This window comes from Lissotriton helveticus, chromosome 3_1 (genome assembly GCF_964261635.1).
Source record: "Lissotriton helveticus chromosome 3_1, aLisHel1.1, whole genome shotgun sequence".
Taxonomy (NCBI): Eukaryota; Metazoa; Chordata; class Amphibia; order Caudata; family Salamandridae; genus Lissotriton; species Lissotriton helveticus.
Genome location: NC_136061.1, coordinates 574741378 through 574761815, shown reverse-complemented (window position 1 = coordinate 574761815; position 20438 = coordinate 574741378). Strand labels below are relative to the sequence as shown.

Here is a 20438-nt window from a genome sequence, read left to right as displayed (position 1 = left end):
CCTTGGGGGTGCCCAAGAGTGGACACTTCACAGGGAAAAGCCAGGAAGGGTTCCACAGTGGTATGCGTTACAGCGCCAGGAAACCCCGGTTGGGGTATCAGTGCGCTTTACAAGTACAAATTCATTTCATAGATCAGGCGCTGCTTAAATCTCAAGCATAATACTGTTAATGACGGAAGAATATCATACCTCGATTACTCTTCTTGCTTTTTGGACCAATAAAAACGCTAACAAGTGTACAGATCTATTGCGCCCTGAAGAAGTCCTTTTGAAAAGGACGAAACGCGTCGGCTGTGTTTTGATCATTTTGATAATATTTAAACTTCATTAAAATAAAAGAAGAATTTGCAAGAATACTTGTGGACAAGGATTCTATAAAAAAAAAATCGTTACGCGCACTGCATCGCATTTGGGGATGCAGTGCACTCAACAAAATTTGTTTTATTTATTTAAATGTTTACTTACCTGGGAAGCTCCGTAATCCATACATTACTACCCCCCACCCTGCCTCTCCCCCTCCCCACATCACCGCCCTGCAGGTACTCCCACTGCCAGCCGCGGCTGTACAAGATAGGGATAGTAAGTCAGGTGCTGAGGTCTATAGGGCTCCACTGTCTAACCTCTTTATTCCTACAATTGGAATTCTACTTGTGCGTTCTGAGAGCGCTGTTCTGGCTCCTGAGAAGGCAGGGGGACCAGGCAGGTGGGTGAGACTGTTGCTCTTCAGGGCTGTATTTTTTTACAATTTGTCTACCACAGGCTGCATGTGCACCTGCCATGTATATGTACTCAACTTGTTCAGTAACTCTGATGTAGGAGTTTTATATATGTATGTATTTCCCTGTGCTTTAAAGTGGCTGTCAGTAATCATCAACACTGTTAAGAAAGTCAGACAATAAAAACTGAATTCTTATATGATTATGGGCACGAGCTGCATTTGAAGTTTAAAACTTGCACATGCCGCTTTGGGCGACCAACAGCTGGGCATCGGACAGGGCTGGCTTCTAGGGCAGTGAGCTCCTGGCACTGAGTTCGGGGGCACTGCCTGTGTTAGAAAATATCTTTATTTAAATAAGTCTGCTGCAGCAGAGTTCCTTTTGTTTTCTGGCAGGATTCAAGCACCAATAAAAATGTCAATATAACCCTTGTGATTAAATGTTATGTTCCTGCTGGAGAGAGATCAGAGTTTTGTCGAGTGTCAGCTGTGACTGTAGTGCAGAGGGTAGCACCTTCTGCAAAGAACGTGTAACCATGGGCGTCCGCAGAAATTTTTTCAGGGAGGGGGAAAATGTTAACATCATCACCATCCTCCGACATGATGTGTGCCAGGTGGGGCACAAGAAACACTGGGGAGCAGGAGGAGCCATGGGGTGCAGGAAGCAGGCTGCATATGATATCATACACGATAGCCATCTCTTTTTTTTTATGGCACCCCAAAATCCATACCGGCCCTGGTCCCTAAAATTTCCCCCTAGCACCCCAAATCCCATACCCACCCTGAACCCTAAAATTGCTCCTGCCTCCCCAAAACTCACACCTGTCCTGAACCCTAAAATGACACCCCTGGCACCCCAAAACCCATACCCTCCCTGAACGCTAAAATTACCCCCTAGCATCCCAAAACCCATACCTACCCTGAACCCTAAAATTACCCCTGCCCCCCAAAACTCATACCCGCCCTGAACCCTAAAATTACCCCCTGGCACCCATAACCCATACCCGCCCTGACCCCTAAAATTGTCCCCCTGGAACCCCAAAACCCATACCCACCCTGAACCCTAAAATTACCCTCCTGGCACCCAAAAACCCATAACCCATACCCCGCCTGACCCCTAAAATTGTCCCCCTGGCACCCCAAAACACATACCCACCCTGAACTCTAAAATTCCCCCCCCTTACACCCCAAAACCCGTACCCACCCTGAACCCTAAAATTACCCCCTAGCACCCCAAAACCCATACCCACCCTGAACCCTAAAATAACCTCTGCCCCCCAAAACCTATACCCGCCCTGAACCCTAAAATTACCCTCCTGGCACCCCAAAACCCATAACCCATACCCCGCCTGACCCCTAAAATTGTCCCCCTGGCACCCCAAAACACATACCCACCCTGAACTCTAAAATTTCCCCCCTTACACCCCAAAACCCGTACACACCCTGAACCCTAAAATTACCCCCTAGCACCCCAAAACCCATACCCACCCTGAACCCTAAAATTACCTCTGCCCCCCCCCCCCAAAACCCATACCCGCCCTGAACCATTAAAATTACCCCCCTGGCACCCATAACAAATACCCGCCCTGACCCCTAAAATTGTCCCCCTGGGACCCCAAAACCCATACCCACCCTGAACCCTAAAATTACCTCCCTGGCACCCCAAAACCCATAACCCATACCTGGCCTGACCCCTAATATTGTCCCCCTGGCACCCCAAAACCCATACCTGTCCTGAACCCTAAAATGTCCCCCTTGCACCCCAAAACCCATACCCGCCCTGAACCCTAAAATTACCCCCCTGGTACCCCAAAACCCATACCCACCCTGATCCCTAAAATTATCCCCCTGGCACCCCAATCTCTAACCAACCCTGAACCGTAAAATTACCCCCTATCAACAAAAAAAACATACCCACCCTGAACCCTAAAATTACCCCTTCCCCCCCAAAACACATACCCGCCCTGAACCCTAAAATTACCCCCCTGGCACCCATAACCCATACCCACCCTGACCCCTAAAATTGTCCCCCTGGGACCCCAAAACCCATACCCACCCTGAACCCTAAAATTACCGCCCTGGCACCCCAAAACCCATAACCCATACCCACCCAGATCCCTAAAATTGTCCCCCTGGCACCCCAAAACCCATACCCACCCTGAACCCTAAAATTTCCCCCTTGCACCCCAAAACCGTATCCGCCCTGAACCCTAAAATTACCCTCCTGGTACCCCAAAACCCATACCCACCCTGAACCCTAAAATTATCCCCCTGGCACCCCAATCCCTAACCCACACTGAACCTTAAAATTACTCCTTGGCCCCCTAAAACCCCCACACACCCTGAACCCTAAATTTACCCCCTGGCACCCTAAAAGCTGAACACTACATTCTGATTGTGTATTGCGCTGTCTCCCTGCTCAGAAGGATCTGCTGGTCTGGATCTTCTCGCACTGGTCCGGTTCTGCTCGCCCTTCTCTGGAGCTGTTCTGCCTGCCCTGTCTCTCTTCCGGACCCACCGAGCCTGCCTCCGGGCACACTGCCTGGAACTACTTTGTCTGGCCTGGTTCTTTCTCCTTTGGACCCACTGTCTTCACTGGCGGAGTTAGGACACAGGTCTCACTTCTCTGAAGCTGCTCTCCCACACCCAGACCCCCCCCCCACCACCCCTCCACTTGCTCTCTCATCTTCCTCCCTCCCTACTTCTCTGTCTCTCTTTCCCCACTGCTTCTCTCTGTCTTTCTCTGCCCCCCTCTTTGTTCACTCTCACCCCCCACCGCATATGTCTCCCCGACCCCACCAAGTCTTCCTCTGTCCCCCCCTCTCTCTTCTTCCTCCTCATGTCGGTAATAGGGAGCCCAGGGCCCTGTCTGAAAATGTGAGCTGGAGGTAACGTTAAGTGTGAAAGCACCACGGTGTGAACCAGGAGAAGAGGCGGGGAGGGGGTGAGTGGGAGTTAGAGGGTCAAAGGGAGCACTGGCTCTCAGAGAGGTGAGAAGGGGCAGGGAGCAGCCTGAGGACAAAAACAACACCAAAGCAAGAGGCAGACGCTCCACGGGGAGCCTGGAGTTGTAAAATGAAGAAACGCACACTTCTTAGCACAACAAAGCAGCCGAAGGGCGGCTTTCACTAGAGCCAAGAACCTGACCCATCGCGAACAAACAGCAGCCACCGGAGAAACCAGCGGTGTCATGAAAACAACAAAGGACAGAGACAGACGACTGCCGCCGAAACCTGGAAGTCCAACTTACACCTTTAACAAAAGGCAATTCCTGATGCAAGCACCACTCGCCAGAACACTATAAATATTTAAATCTCCCATCAATGCACACCTAAGAGTCAATAAAAAGATGAGCAGCAAACTAAGGCAGTGACTGACAGACACTATACTGGTCCTCTTGTACTGTGCCCTATTGATACTTACTATGTCACCAGTCACTCCAGCGCAAAATAATTCCTTATTGATTGCTACTCTGACCGCCCCATGTACATCACTGTCTTGTGTAGACTAATGTTTTGTTGGACAAAATGAAAAATATTTTTTAAAAATCTGTGTTTTAGGTTATGCAGCTATTGTCCTCGTAAGTTTCTCCCAGAGAAAAAGGGTGGTTTCCTTCCACATGGATGATATGGACTGTGTGCACCCACACCCTCTTCCTGCAAAGCTAGCCCCTCCTCGAACCGGCAACCACCAGTGCTCCAGTATGCAACAGCCTTTTAACATGTTGTGATTAGCTGGTTCCTCGGTTTCCAGCTATACTGGGAAATGTTTTTTCTGCATGACACTGACCTTGGAACATCTGATTGGTGCCCTCAGAGACCTGGGGTACTTAAAGCACCTGCTGCGCTTCTAGGTTAACTTAATGTTGGATTCGACAAGCAGAAGGCAGCAGAGGGGCCAGTGGAAGCAAGGAAGCCCCTGAGGAGCGCATATTTCCCAACCAGGGCATTTCAAGTGGTGAAGGCACAGGTTGAATATTAAGAGCTACAAACCGACTAGCTCACCAGAGGCTTCTAACAGGGATCAAGGCACAACATTTCCCAATCCTCAGGGCACCAAAGTAGTTTTAATAAGTTGTCCATTGTGCTGCTGTTTACTTCGGGTACTGGACCAGTACCTGTGCTATCCTGGAAATCTTACTGTCCTGAGGTTTGGGGTGTTAGTTACAACTTGTGGCGCCCCCTGCCTAGAAGGTCTATGTATGCGAAGGATCTGGGAATAGGGGTCCTCAATTATGCAAATCTCACAACCACTACATTTACCCCCACATGCATCATTGTAGGAATTTGCGATTCCTAAATTGCGAAAATTAAGGAATCGCAATTTAGGAATCGCAAATTCCTATGCATCAAGAAATCGGAAAAGTTTTGCGATTTAATTTTCTTTATTTGCGATTCCTTAATTGCGAATCGCAATTAAGGAATCGCATTACATTGATTCTTATGGGCCTATAGGCCCATAGGAATCAATGTGAAGGCATTCTCATTTTGCGAATTCGCAATTAAGGAATCGCAAAATGAGAATGCAATTGCAAGGGTGCAGGGGGGTCCAAAGGACACCCCCTGCACCCCTGAAATGTCACGTAAGTACATTTTACTCACACACATGTCCCAAGGGCATGTGTGTGTGTAAAATATAAGTTTCAAAAATGCACTTTTGTGCATTTTAGAAACTTTTCTCAAATTACCATGAAGGTTTACTTCATGGTAATTTTCCCCTTCCTAATTGCGAATTCGCAATTTAAAAAAAATCATGCATAGCATTTAAGAAATCGCATAATTTGCGATTTCTTAAATGCTATCGCAATTAAATGATGCATCTCAAAAAAGGTTTTTGCATTTGCAAACGGCCGAATTTTGCAATTCGCACCGTTTGCGAATGCAAAAAAGCTTGATGCATGTGGGCACTAGACCCTACATTCTTCTAAGCACTTACTGGCTATTTAGTTGTCTGCATGTGTCAAATGTATACAAAAATAAAAACATGTGCTATAGCCATTTACAATGCTTCACTGTGATTAAGAACAATTGTGAACAGATGGACAGAAAAAGAGATTTAACCCAAAGTTGAAAAAGGATGAAAGGATGGCCTTTGTGTCGCGTTACAAAGTCCCTAATTATGGATTCTCGACCTTTTGTACTGTATTTTTGGTAATTAGGGAAGGGGATGATACATAAAAATGAAACAGATGTTTCTACAACCATTTTTACTCTATACCTCACAAATTACATTTACCCCTTGTACTGGTGTTACTTAACCTGGTTAGCTTTATCAAGCTCAAACAGTCTTGGAGCACGTATGTAATTCTAAAATTAGGTCCGAGTGGAAGTTCGAACTGCTTGGTCTTCGCTGCCCCACTAACTCCTTGTTTCTGACGTCACCAGATAGTAACTTAGTGCAGGTGAGGAATGCAGACATCTTTTTGGTAGGATGCTACGAAATATCTTCCCCAGTCTACTCAGGAGCACCTGCTACGCTGAGTTTGTGTTATGTTCTCATACTCATTTCTGTGTCATTGCTTGACTCCCTGAGTTATACTATTTTCTCTCTCTGACCATCTCATTTTGACGACAGCGCGGGCTCAGACTCTAGTGCACAGGTTGGGAGACCCTTAAGTGTGTATGAGGCACTGCCCTAGTTTTGGGTCTGCCAGTGGTGAGAGGTAGCTGCAAAAAGGGTCTCTGCTGTCGGCAGCCAGATGCTTTCCTCACTTTAGGGCATATGTATGAACAAGCCCTTTGGCGATTCCTTAATAGCAATTTTTAGCGAATTGCTAATAAGGAATCACAAAATGCTATGTATGTAGGAATCGCAATAATAATTGTGATTCCGTAATATTCCTTAATTGTGAATTGCAAATCGCAATTCGCAATTAAGGAATACCTTCTTATTCATTTCTATGGGCTAGGAGGCCCATAGGAATGAATGGGAAGACATTCTCAATTTGCGATTCGCAATTAGAGAAGCGCAGATTGAGAATGCAATTTCAAGGGTGCCAGGGTGTCAAAAGGACACCCTGTAGCACCCCTGAAATATGTATGTGTACAAAGAAATCGCAAATTACCACCAACTTGAAGTTGGTGGTAATTTGCGATTTCTTAAGGCCAAATTGCACTTTTTCTGTGTTTCATACATTGCATTTATGGAATCGCAATTTGAGATTCCTTAAATGCAATTGCAAAATAGAAAAACGCAAAATTTGCGATTTTCTAATTTGCAATGCCCTGAAAATCTGAGAATCGGCCCGTTTGCGAACGAGAAAAGGGCTTGATACATATGCTCCTTTGTCTATCTTCGGTTCTCACAGAGGTCTGAACTCCCTGAGTCCACATTCACCACACAAGCGCAGCAACAGCATCTTAGTTTAGAGCACACGGGTAAGGCAGTCCCAGCCTTACTCCACCAATCACACTTCATGCTGAGAGTAGAATATGAGGCACTGTAATTATGAGGCAGGGAAGGTCAAATAAAGCGGCAGGGTTGAGTGAATTATGCGTCAAGAAAAAGCTAATTATGTGGCACATTTTGTGATAGTATAACTTAATTTTGTAATTTTTAAACTTGTTAACACTGTTTGTGCATTAGTTGCACCTCATTAGTACTAGTTAAACACGCAAATATAGCAACAAGCTACAGAGAGTTGATCAGTCAACCTTTGCAAAGGACCTTCCACTGCCCGGCAACATGTGTCGCTGTGTTTTTACTAACTTTTGAACCATTTGAGTTAGAAACAATATTTTTGTTAAACTGCAGATTATGCGGCATATGTTGGATTATGCAACAAATGCAGAAAATATACAATTATACAACAATTGCCGCCCAATTGCATAATTCCAGTGGCCCTGCCTATCAGTCACATGGATGTAAACTTTCCGCTGTTTGGCTATCTATACCGTTGGGTGGAATAAAATGTTATGGGACCAAAAAATTATTTTTAAAGAACACATCTTTGATTTGCATGAGAAATCTGTAATGTTGCGGCAATGCGGGCAAGTGCCCAGAACGAGTTGCTATAACCCTCAATGAGTAAGACTCGGAGGGGCTGTATGATCATTTCTACTCATGGATACATCTTACATATGACTGCTCGTTGCACCTCCTCCCTGCTCTGGACTACAGTGGTGACTACACATGGACTCAGCCCCTCTCCTCTTAGCATCCACGCGTCCTAGCCCATCTGCATATCCCCCTCTGTACTGACTTATGTCTAACACTTCATTTCCATTTGTTTTCTGTTTGTGTTATCTGTCTTGATAAATGCAACTTAATAAATCAAAAATCATCCATTGATGTCCACCATTTTATGACAGAGCGGTGCCTACGTTAAAATATACTCTTTTGGGGGGCGTGGCTAGCAGCCGATGATGGCGGCCGCTGCTTAGGGAGGCTCCCGGGAAGAAGCGGCTTCCCGCATCAATCCGACGATAAAAATCCTTCCCTCACTAGCTGAGTGGGGCGGACCTGACCCGGAGTCCGTGCGGCTGTCTTTGCCGGACAATTTTGGGAGCGGCGGCGGCTTTTTTCAGTGCGGAATCCCCGTGCAGCGCTGAAGAGGAGCTGGGCCCGCCTGCCGCGGTGAAGCCGCGGAGCCACGGAACGCCTGTGACCGGCCGGAAGCGGCCGGATATCGGAGCAGAAGATACCGGAAGTGCCGGTGAACCGAGTGCACTGCTCCGAACATCCTCAAAACCCCTCCGGTGCCATGACTGCCTGTGCGCTTGGGCGAGAGTGGCCCCGGCGCATCTACTGACCGGCGTGATCCGCTCGGAGAAGTGGAGGAAGCCGCACGCCCTGGGCTCGGTGCCGCCGTTCTCCCGCGGCGCCCGGGAGGCACGCCTGCACTGAGCGACGACCATATTCCATACACAGTGCACGCAGACTGTGAGTTGCATACAGCGTGCGGACCGCTTCCCTGGGGCGCCGAGTGGCACTTGTTGGCTGAACCTTGCTGAGGGCGGGGGCCCGGACACCGTCGCGCTGCGGGGGCACTGCAGTGCGGAGATCCGCGGGGCTTACCACGGGGGCATAACCTGTTGTTGGAGATACTTTGGGGTGACCGCCCGGTTCCCCACCGGACCCCGTCAGGCTCACTACCGGGGTGCGGAGTTGACACAGATTCGGCGGTCGGCCGAGACACAGCGTCTGTAGGGGCGGAAATCCCCCCCCCCTCCTCCTGACACGGGCTTGCAGAAGACGTCCTCTACCCTCGCGGAGTGCTTGCCTGCACGCATTGCCGCGACCTATCACCGAAGTGAGTGGGGACGACCCGACTTTTCATCGCGCCCGACTACACCCTTTTTGGCAGTTTCACCACAGCCTGCGCCATGTCACACAGGGGCCCTAAAAACACCTTAACTCAAGCCAAGCTGGACAAGTTTGCATATGACAAGCAGTCATCGCCCCAGGAACAACGCAAAAATGCTGGTAGGGTGACGGAGACCGATGGGGCGAAGAAGGCCACGCTTGATGATGTACTAGCGGCGTTGGCCCAGGTGCAGGCAACAGTGGGTGCCACGGCAACTGAAGTCACCTTAATAAGGGCGGATCTCCAAAAAATGAATGAGAGGGTCAAGCAGGACGAAGTGGTTACCAAATCACTGGTCGAAGATGTGTCCGAACTGCAAACGGCGATGGAACGGCTGCAGTCTGATAACAAGCTGCTCAGGGACAAACTGGATGACCAGGAAGGTCGTTCCAGGCGCAACAATGTCCGCATCATAGGTGTGCCAGAATCGGAGGACAAGGGGGCGCTAGACCTCTACGTGGAGGACTTGGTCAAGACTCGGCTGCAACCCAAGGGGCTCTCGAACTTCTTCTCGGTCGAAAGGTCTCACCGTGTTCCGGGAGGAAAGCCCAAGTCGGGGGGCGCGCCGAGACCGATATTGGCCAGACTGTTCAATTTCCGCGATCGTGACGCCATTCTGCAGGCTGCGAGAGTGGCGCCAGCCATCCAAATCCAGAACTCGAAGATCGCCTTCTTCCCGGACTACACGGCGGAAGTGTCCAGAAGGAGGAGGACGTTCCTGGAAGTGAAAAAGACTCTGAGGGAAAAGGAACTGCCGTATTCCATGCTATTCCCGGCTAAGCTTCGAGTGGTTGCGGACAAAAAAGTCTGGTTTTTCGATACCCCTGAATCGGCCCGGGACTGGCTGGAGGGCTGGCACGCTGTTGGGCGACAACGCAGGACGCACAGGCCGGATCAAGACCGCAGAGGTGGCAGCAGAACGGGCTCCCAAACGTCTGGTCGAATGGAGGGAGCGGAACGATCTCCTTCCCACGGATTTGAGGGGGGAGGTGGGGACGAGTGACTCCTACCCCGAACTCTGCATTGCTGAGGTTCGCTAGTTCCCATTGCTTACTATCTGCTTACAATGCTGCACATAGACTCTGGCATGGCCGCCCCGACAGCTTCCAGGGAGGCCGCCTACCCGGGGAGACACTCTCCCCCCTACACGCAAGTACTCTGGTTGAGGGATGGGTACAGCACTCTGCTCAGTTAGGGTGGCGGGCAGTTCGAAGTCCGTTAGGCAGGGGGGCAGGGAGCGGGGTTTGTTTTGAACTGTTCATGTTTTTGTTAGGAATGTATGCAAACGGTCGGGGTTGCTGTTTTAAATCATGTGTGTGCCAGTGCATGTTGATGGGGAAGGACAGTGATACTAGGCCCCCGTGATGCCCCTTTGTTTCTGGCTGTGCAATGGCACGGCCGATTGCTTAGCTCTGCTTTTCAGCCGGTACATCATGCACCCACTTACCACCAATGGCTGATAACTCTGGCCCGACAGTGGATGTAGGGTCCACTGACTCGCACTGCCCTCCCTTGCGTTTAATGTCCTGGAATGTGAGGGGCCTGGGGGATAAGGTTAAGCGGGGGTTGGTTTTAACTGCAATCAAACGCCAGCGGCCTACTGTGGCCCTATTGCAAGAGACCCACTTGGTAGGGGGAACTGCGAAAGCCTTAGACAGACGAGGTTATAAAATGTGGGTTCACTCCGAGTTTTCGTCTGGCTCCAGGGGGTCCGGCATACTGGTACAAAAGAACTCACGATTCCTGCCTTTATCGACTAAGACGGATGACCAGGGGTGCTTTGCAGCCTTACATGGACAGTGGGAGGGAAAGCTCTTTAATGTGGTGTCCGTGTATATCCCACCTGCATTACACTCGGTCCACCTCCCAAGGCTGGGAGAATTCCTCTTGACTCTCCCCGAGGGTGATACCATTCTGGGGGGCGACTTTAATGCGGTAATGGACACACAACTGGACAAACACCCTGCGCCGGCTCCACGGGGGGGGGGGCTCCTACCTCCAGCGCTTCGCAGCTGCTATGGGCTTGACTGACATCTGGAGACACTTGCACCCTAGCGCGCAGCAGTACACTTTCCACTCTGCAGTACATGGCAGCCTTTCACGCATTGACTACTTTCTGTCGCTGGGGGAGGGCCTCCGACATGTTGATGCTATGGTAATTCTCCCTCGCGGGATTTCGGACCACTCACCGCTCACACTGACACTTTCTTCGCAGGCCAGTGCGCGCAAACGCATCTACCCCATTAGTGCTGCCTACTTCAAGGTCCCGCAGGTTCGTAAGGCTCTTAAAAACACGACGAAGCAATATTTCATTGAAAATGTGCGTTTGGTGCGCTCCCCGGCGACTCTCTGGGAAGCCTATAAAACGGTCCTACGAGGGCAAGCCATTAATTCCATCACAGGGCATAGAAGGCAGCTGTCCCGGGAACTGGCGGATCTAGAGGTGGCACTGCAGGCACACACTGAAGCTCATGAGCGACACCCCTCCCCCTCCGGCCTTCACACACTCACCCTCCAACAACAGCTGTATACTGCTCACTTGCGCCAATTGGTGAAAGGACACATAGCCGATACTCGAAACAGAATTTATGAGGTGGGTGACAAAGCAGGGAAAATGTTGGCGTGGCTTGATAAGCGGGAGGGTAATTCTAGGGGGATCCAACGTCTGAAAGATGAGAGAGGGGACACACATACTGATCCACGGCGTATCACGGAGATACTGGCAGCCCATTTTGAGCAAGTGTACACCCCGGAGTATGCGATCACAGCGGAGAAGGCCAGGGCCCTCTTGGCCCCAATCGAAGTCCAGATGCTGTCGCCGGAGGCCTCCAGTGAGTTGGAGGCGGACATTACTGCCGACGAAATCCAGTTGGCGATTAAAGCTCTAAACCCGGGTAAGGCAATGGGCCCGAACGGCATACCCGTTGAATGGTACCAAGCGATGCCCGAGACCCTTAGTGTGCACCTGTTAGGGATGTATAAGGATTGTTTGGAGAAAGGGTGCCTCCCGCCGGACCAGCGGGCAGCAACCATCGTGACCATCCCCAAGCCAGGCAAACCGCCGGAGGAGTGTTCCTCGTATCGGCCCATTTCCTTGCTAAATGCCGAAGTGAAGATATTGGCTAAACTCCTAGCGCAAAGGGTCCTGCCCCATCTGTCATCGATTATACACCCGGACCAGTCCGGGTTCATGCCACACAGAAACACATTGTTGAATCTGAGGCGGCTACACGGGGTACTGGCTAGGGCAGACACCATCGGCACGCCAGCAGTAATTTTGGCGTTGGACGCCAAGATGGCTTTTGACTTGGTGGAGTGGGAGTACCTTTTTGAAACACTGCACCGCTTGGGATTTGGACCTCGTTTTATAGCATGGGTCAGACTGCTGTACACTGACCCGGTGGCGCATGTGGTGGCTAATGGCCACATTTCGCGCACTTTCCCTTTGGGGAGGGGCACGCGGCAGGGGTGCCCTTTGTCGCCCCTGCTGTTTGCGATCTCTCTGGAGCCTCTTGCGACTCTTTTGAGGACTTCACCCCTCCTCAGGGGTATAACGTGGAGGGGGGGTTGGGAAGACCGTCTGTCGTTGTACGCGGACGATATGCTGCTTTATCTAACGGACCCTGAGGGTGGGGTGCCGGCTTTGCTACACATTTGCGATACGTATGGCAGAGTTTCTGGCTACGCGTTGAACTGGACTAAATCAGAACTGTACGTTTTGCAAGGTCCGGCCCCGAATCTGGCCGACACGTGCCCACTGAAGCTGGCGGGCTCTTCATTTAAGTACCTGGGTATTCATGTCACCAAAGACCAGACCGAGTTTTTTGATAAAAATTTGAAACCTCACCTAGACAGGCTGAAACGGGATGTCATGTTCTGGTCTGGCTTGCCACTGACGCTCTTGGGCAGGGCGGCGCTTTATAAGATGATGGCGCTACCGCGCTTTCTATACGTCCTCGAGAATACACCCTATCCCGTGGTACCGCGGTTTTTTCAGAGAGTGGCTGCTCTAGTTTCAAACCTTCTATGGGGGAATCTCCCTGCGCGCGTGGCGCAATCTAAGCTACACAGAGATTGGTATAACGGGGGTATTGCGCTGCCAAACCTTAAGCTATATTACTGGGCAGCACACTTAAAGTCAATAAACTACTGGATTCACGCCCCACAAACCGAACCGGCCTTCCAGTCAGATAGGGCTCAACTGGGCACAGACACTTTGCTGGGTCCGTTATATGACCATCGCAGGGTACGGGCCTTGGTGGGCCCCACTAAATTGACTGTTCAGTTGTGGCACACGGCGACGACGGCACTGGGCTGGAAGAGGAGGATCACTGGGATGACTCCGCTGTGGGATTCGCGGGCCCTGGGTAATATGAGGAATACTAAGGGTTTTGCGCACTGGGATACGATAGGTATTTCCACAGTGGGTGATTTGTGGGAGAGGACTGCTGTGATACCCTTTGTCCGGCTAAAAGAACTGTATGGTTTGAGTGACAGGGAGCTTTATAGGTACATTCAAATACAGCACGCACTGCTTGCGGCCCTACCCCCCGACTCACCTCTGCCTGAATCCTCGCCCTTGGAAGACCGCCTCCTTACTGAATACATGTTGGAGAAGGCGACGTCCCTCACGTACCGCAAATTGATTAATAATTCCCCGGATCCGACACTCCAATTAAAGGAGAAGTGGGAGGGGGACGTAGGTGACATGGACGAACATGAATGGTTTGAAGCACTTGGGTCCCCTAGGGAAGTGGGCATCTCGGCGCATGCGTTTAGTGCAGTTTAAGATCATACACAGAGTTTATTACACGAGGACCATGCTACACCGCATACACCGGGCACCCCATCCGTATTGCCTTCGTGGATGTGGGGAGGAGGGCACGTTTTTTCATACCATGTGGGAGTGTCCCAGGATACAGGACTATTGGAAGCAGGTACTCCGTACGATTTCACAGACACTAAACCAGTCCCTGCTGCCCGACCCGCGGAGGTGCCTACTTAACATTTGGGAACCTACTGACCTTTCTAGGTATGAACAACTCTGGGTCACGGTGGGGCTGATGGTGGCAAAAAGAGACATAGCGCAGCGGTGGAGCGTGGCGGACCTCCCGTCCAAATCCCAATGGTGTCTACATATGGATACAGTGATGGTGACCGAGAGGGCGGTGTACTCCAGCCGAGCCTGCCCCGAGAAATGGAACAAAGTGTGGTTGCAGTGGAATGGGTACAGGGGGGATATTTGTGACCCCTTAGTGGAGGATGAGCAAGAGGAATCAGACGAGGAGGGGGAGGAGGGGTAAGTCTGGACGACATGGTTGAGCAGGGGGTCGACCGAGGCCGCTAAGCGACTTCTTCTTTTGGACTGCTGACAATGGGACGAGGGTGGATGTGTGCATAAAGTGGGCGGGGGCACTGAAACGCTGGGGCATGGGCTGGGAATGGGCCTCCCCAGAGAGGCACCTATGATTCATGCTGGTTTAACCCACGTCTGACCGTACTATCATTCCTAATGTTCTAGTTTCTAGAGTTTGTTGTTTTTCAAAAAAGATAAAATACTATCGAAACCATTTCGAATGTTGACAATGCTATCACAAATGCACTTTTACTTTGCAGTATGCTTTGCTGGACGATTGTAGGAAATGTTGCTTTATGGAATACCATACAAAGCTATGTCATGTCTACTGAGCACGTGTTAGCGGCCGGCCCGCAGGGTTGTAGGCGTTACGCTGTGTAATAAAAAGAGTGCAATAAAGGTTTTGGAAAAAAAAATATATATATATATACTCTTTTATTCAAATGTGACTATTCTTTCTGCTTAGTAATTCACTTAACAGCAACTGTTCTAGGCAGTCCATCACTATAATCCAATAATTATTTGAAAATACTTTGCCTCAATCTTGTTATTGTGTCAGAGCGCGCTATAAAGTCCGAGGTCTCCTGGCGCTTCTGACTAAATTATAAGATGGAGGTGGGGGCAGAGGGTACTCAGAAGGATCTAGAAAAGAGCAGAGTCTCCAGGTGTTGTCTAGATGTGACGTGCGATGAGATGCAGAGGAGTTCACCTAGAAGAGAGTGCCAAAGGGACGGTGCAGGAAAATGGGGCACAGCCTCTGCGTCTTGTCCTAATGAGCCCTGGGACGTAGAGGAGCTTCAGACTAGAACAGAGAGTGCGAGCTGGAGAGGAAGAGTGGCTGGAGCACCATGTGCAATGCATAGTGGGATGGGTGCCTGCAGGGGGGGCAAGGAGGGGCGCTCCAGGGGGGGCAAGTGCCCCTCCTTACCCCCCCTGCGGACGCCCATGTGTTTAACTTGCACATCAGATCACAGAAATGTATTTATGTGGGAAGCTCAGTGGGTTTCTGTTTTTGTCACAGAGATCCTTGTGTTACTTGCTGTTCATAAATTACAATCAAAGTAATATAGCACAGTGACCTATGAACTGTCATCAAAGAGCTGCATTCAAAATGCATGGTATAAGTTAGAACGTTATGCTTTTTCCCCAGTCTTTCATTATCCTAATGTTGCTAAAAAGGGTTGGTGTGGATAGAATTACAGTCTCATTAGTATAACCAATCCCTTCAGTATGTTTTAAATCCTAAATTTGTTTTTCTTAAGACCAATCTCTCTTAAAATATACAGCCTACTCCTATGAATGACGTGATTCCTACATCTTGTAATCCTCATTGTCTTATGTAACATTTCCTACAGACTGATTTTCACAAGTATGATTCATAGTCTCTACATAGTTTACAGGTAATGTAAAGTGCTCTGTCACCGTACACTGGTATGAATAGTGCTATAAAACAATTTAAATGCATTTTCGATGGGCTATGGAGATTTGAAGGGCAATTTTGGATGGTTGTAGTGAGGAAATCTACGGAGAAGGAGATCATTGTGGTTGAAGAGAAGCCAAAAAAGATTGTCACATTAGGCGCCACTAGTGCTAAAGGCGGCCCTGGCATTGGAATCAGTTGCATAAACAAGAGACAATTAAAAAAAAAAAAGAGAATCCCCCCTTTTAAAGTGTTCTTTTTAATTTAAACTTTTTGTCCTTTTGTGATGCAGTGACCTGGGTGTACGATGTAACCTTAAACACTCAATGTTTATCTCCCAGTCATTAAAATGAAACTTCACAGAACTGGTTTGTACTCCAAGATCTAGCATATCTCGGTCTTCTCCGCACTCACGCCATGCCAAGTTAGTACACGTCTGATTTATTCAGCCCAGTAAGACAAAAGGGAATCAAATCGGATCATTTATAAATACTTCTGGATTCGCTATGTGACTGCCAGTTAAAAATGTGCAGCTGTGTTTTGCATAGTTGACACTTTGAGTTCTATGCTAAGTTGTGTTGTGGCTCAAGATTATATTATTGCTACTAAGAATGTCCTTGCTTTACTGAATAACTGAAAACTATTGCCCCTTAGCTTGTCCATTATGGCCGTTCAGTGACCTCAGCCCGTCGCTACTCTTCAGTTGGGTCCACCATGTTGCTAGTTGGGAAATCTCAGACTCACTCACCCCCTAACGTCCAGTGAAGTTTAAAGACACATATCACTGCATGCCACCAACTCCTCACCAGCACACAGTGATAAAAGTGCATTCTGTACCTGTGTTCGGAGGTGTAAATATTTGAACTCTGAGATCAGAAGCTGGGAAATGTACTTGTTCGAGGAAGAACTCCACACATAGACATCTAGCACATAAAAGTCGGAGCTGAGAGGCGGTTAGTGGTATGATGTGTCGGGTGGGTGATAACGAGGAAGGTATATTTTCTATTGTAGCTCTTAAGAATATGAAACAAGGACAATGCATCGTCAGCCAAGCTTGTACATGAGCAGAGAGGCTACAAACACAAAGTTGCTTTTTCCTAAAGAGTTTTGGGTGTCACTGGTGCTTACAAACTCTGATTGGGAATGACTCTTGGTCATTTTTTATTCAACAGCCGATGATCTTGAAATCTACACGGACACCAGGCCTCAGGGATTCAACGCTAATCGCCGGAGGAGCAGGGCAGTGCTCTACCACCTGTCCGGACACCTGCAGAAGCAAGACAAAAGCAAGCTCAAGTTGAACAATGTAAGTATGACCCCTGCCGCAGGCGCGCTCCACTGCCATCACAACACACCCCTGCTGCAGGCACGCTCCACGGGCATCCCAACACACCCCTGCCACAGGCGCGCTCCACCGCCTTCCCAACACACCCCTGCTGAAGGCGCGCTCCACAGGCATCCTAATAAACCCCATCCGCAGGCGCGCTCCACGGGCATCGTAACACACCCCTGCCGCAGGCGCGCTCAACTGGCATCCCAACACATCCCTGCCACAGGCGCGCTCCACCGCCATCCCAACACACCACTGCCGCAGGCGCGCTCCACCGCCATCCCAACACACCCCTGCTGCATGCGCGCTCCACGGGTATCCTAACACACCCCTGCCACAGGTGCGCTCCACCTGCATCTCAACACACCCCTGCCGCAGGTGCGCTCCACGGACATCCTAATACACCCCTGCCGCAGGCGCGCTCCACGGGCATCCCAACACACCGCTACCGCAGGCGTGCTCCACGGGCATCCTAACACACCCCTGCCGCAGGCGGGCTTCACCGGCATCTCAACACACCCCTGCCGCAGGAAGGGAGACTTTACTGAACACCCAGGATGTGAGGTGTGAGAGCCAAACAGAGCTTTGACTCGCGCCTCTCAATTCACATGTGCTGTGAGTTAATGTTTGTCTTACCACCAGCGGCGCCTCCTACGCTATGGCGAAGGAGTGTCCCCCCCTCCTTATCAGCCTTAAAACTTTAAAAATAAAACAATTAAAAAAGTGTTTATTATTGTTTTATTTTTCTTACACTAGCGGGGTTTGGGGGTGAGGCCATCATGGAGGGGGAGTGGTGAGCAGGGCACTGTGCGCAGTGAAGCTCTCTCCAACCCCAGCTGCATAGCTGAATTGGAAAGAGCAAGCACAGACTCGCAGTATCACTGGGAGCGCAAATACTCGGTGCTCAGGCCAATCCTGATGCTGCTTTCAGCATCATGAAAGCAGCAACAGGGTTGGCTGCAGGGGATTCTGAGAGCCTGTGCTAGTGACGATAGTACGTTTTTTTTGTCTCCATTGTGTCTCCTTAGTTTGTGCTCCCCTCCCTCCTCACCTCCCCCCCTTGCCATGCCACTCTGACAGGACACGAGCCGCTACTGCTTACCACACATCACTGACAGCCCTCTCCACTCTTCATCTCATATGTCTAATAAGATTTTATACAGGGCATCCATGTTTGCTTGCAGGCACGTCTCTGTTGTGTTCTCGCCTAGGACGCGATGGACCTTCCCTCCTACCAACTGGTGTGATAGTGCTTAGACAGCACCAGTGCTGTTAAAAGTGGAGGTCAGAGAGGGCATTATTACCCAGGACCTGTGCATTTGTAGGGCCCGCGCTTATGCTGCAAATTCTATTGATAGCGTTTGAAGCAAGCCTGTCCTGTTTACTCATATCAGCCAACATTCGATAGACCTCTTGAGGACGGCAGACTCTTACACAGGAGCCCTAAGGTTGCCACCTGCCCAGGTTTCCCAGCACAGCTGGTATTTAATGTAATGGCTGATACAAAAATAAGCAAAATCACCAAAAGCCGGTAGGTTAAGCCCTTATCTGTACTTACTTCAAAAGCAAATATTAAAGGAAAGCACTTTTAAATGTGATTTAGAGCTTGTTAATGGTCCATTGGTAATAATTACAGCAAACAAAGTTAGGAAAGTCATGATTCAAATAAATACATACGAGTTTGTTTAAAGTCGAATTTAGTACCACATTACGGGCTTTGAAGACACTTAAAACAACAACAAATGGCCGGGATTTTTCTCTTCAAAAGATGGCAAACCTAGTGGGCCCATCTTACATTTTTATACTGGCCGCAAATACCTCAGACATGCATGGGCAGCACACAAACTAGGCAACATGACAAATAATCATCAATCATGTGATCAGCCCTGACCAATCAGAGTTGCTCATTTCCTGCTGTGCATAGTATCGATATTATGGTATGTTGTACTATAAATTGACTGAAAGGGCCTCATTTATGAGGCTGTGCATCACTTTTCTGCCGCTGGTGCCCAAGTGGCGTAAAAAAAGTGCCTTGTTGCGCCATATTTACAAAGTGACGCATCTAGGTAGATGTGTCACTTTGTAAACCCCTGCGCCATATTATACCTGCGCCAGGTATAATGTATGCAAGGGGGGGCGTTTTGACGCAAGAAAAGGTCATGGAAGTGACGCAGTGAAATCTATAAGATTTCACTGCGCCATTTCATGGCCGCTAATGCGTCAAAATCTTACGCCATGGCAGGCATAATACTGACGCAGGCACTATCAACATGGGACTTGCCCATGTGAAAGTACACATTGCTGTAGTTGCGTCACTTTTGTGACACACTCCAGCAATGCGTCACTTTTGCGCCTACAGATAGCTCAGAAATACTGACGTATCTGTAACTCCTTGCGACAGGATGCGTCATATTGTAAATATGACGCATCAATCATGACGCAAGGAGTGCGCACTGAGAAGTGACGCATCGCTGCTTTCACGCAGCGAAGCGTCACTTCTCATAAATGAGGCCCAAAGAATTTAAAGGTGTCTCCCAGATGTCTTTTTCTTGATCACAGGAGGGGTTTTTAGCAGATAAATGGCTGTATTGAGTTGCTTTTGGAAATACAGTCACCGTTCCAAGCAGGGCGTTGTAGGCTGTTCCCAGGTGCTGAGCAGGGCAGCCCAGCTCTGAGAGCAGTCCAGTTAGCATGGCTGCAGTGCTGATAAGAGTGGGTAGGATGCAGAACAGGCTTGGGAAAAAGCGAGGTGGAGAGAGAGGAAGGAACAGGTACTTACTGTACTCCATTCGAGTCCTTCCATCAGGAGCAAAAGCTCAAATGCGACAGACACATAGACAAAGAAAAATAGTCCGCTGATGTCAGCATAGATCCCATCAACCAACTGAAATACGTGGTGAATCCTAAATGCACCGTGGGTGGGACAATATTGCAATAGGGAGAAAATCAATTGAATCCGGAGCAGGAAGCAGAAATAGACAAGCAATCCACCCAGCACAAACAAAATAGAGGGAATGAGAGGCTTTTATAGCGAATAACTCAGCTCCATCTCTCTAATGAATGCATAGACTGCAAAAAGGACTGGTAGGCATTACAACTTTTCAGGATCGTGTGTTCCTAGAGACAGAGTTTATCTGCTTGCTTCAATCCTCTGCGATGACACATTGGTCAAAGATCCCCGCAATGACAGAAGTTATATTGACTGAGGGAGAGATCCCTCAAAAAGGATCTCACCGCTCACCCCTGCTAGGTGCACCCTTCATCATCGGAGTTGATGCACCTAAGAATGCCGCCCAATCCGGAGCAGTGAGC

General features: G+C 49.3%; 1 protein-coding gene across 1 annotated transcript in view; it reads left to right on the top strand.

The window, feature by feature from the left end:
- LOC144822714 (voltage-gated delayed rectifier potassium channel KCNH8-like) overlaps positions 1-20438 on the top strand; it is a 1606123-nt gene that overhangs the window by 917602 nt on the left and 668083 nt on the right. Inside the window, exon 4 of the mRNA XM_078680531.1 lies at positions 16969-17102. Within this exon, the coding sequence (XP_078536657.1) occupies positions 16969-17102 (134 nt within the window). The remainder of the gene's footprint in view (positions 1-16968; positions 17103-20438) is intronic.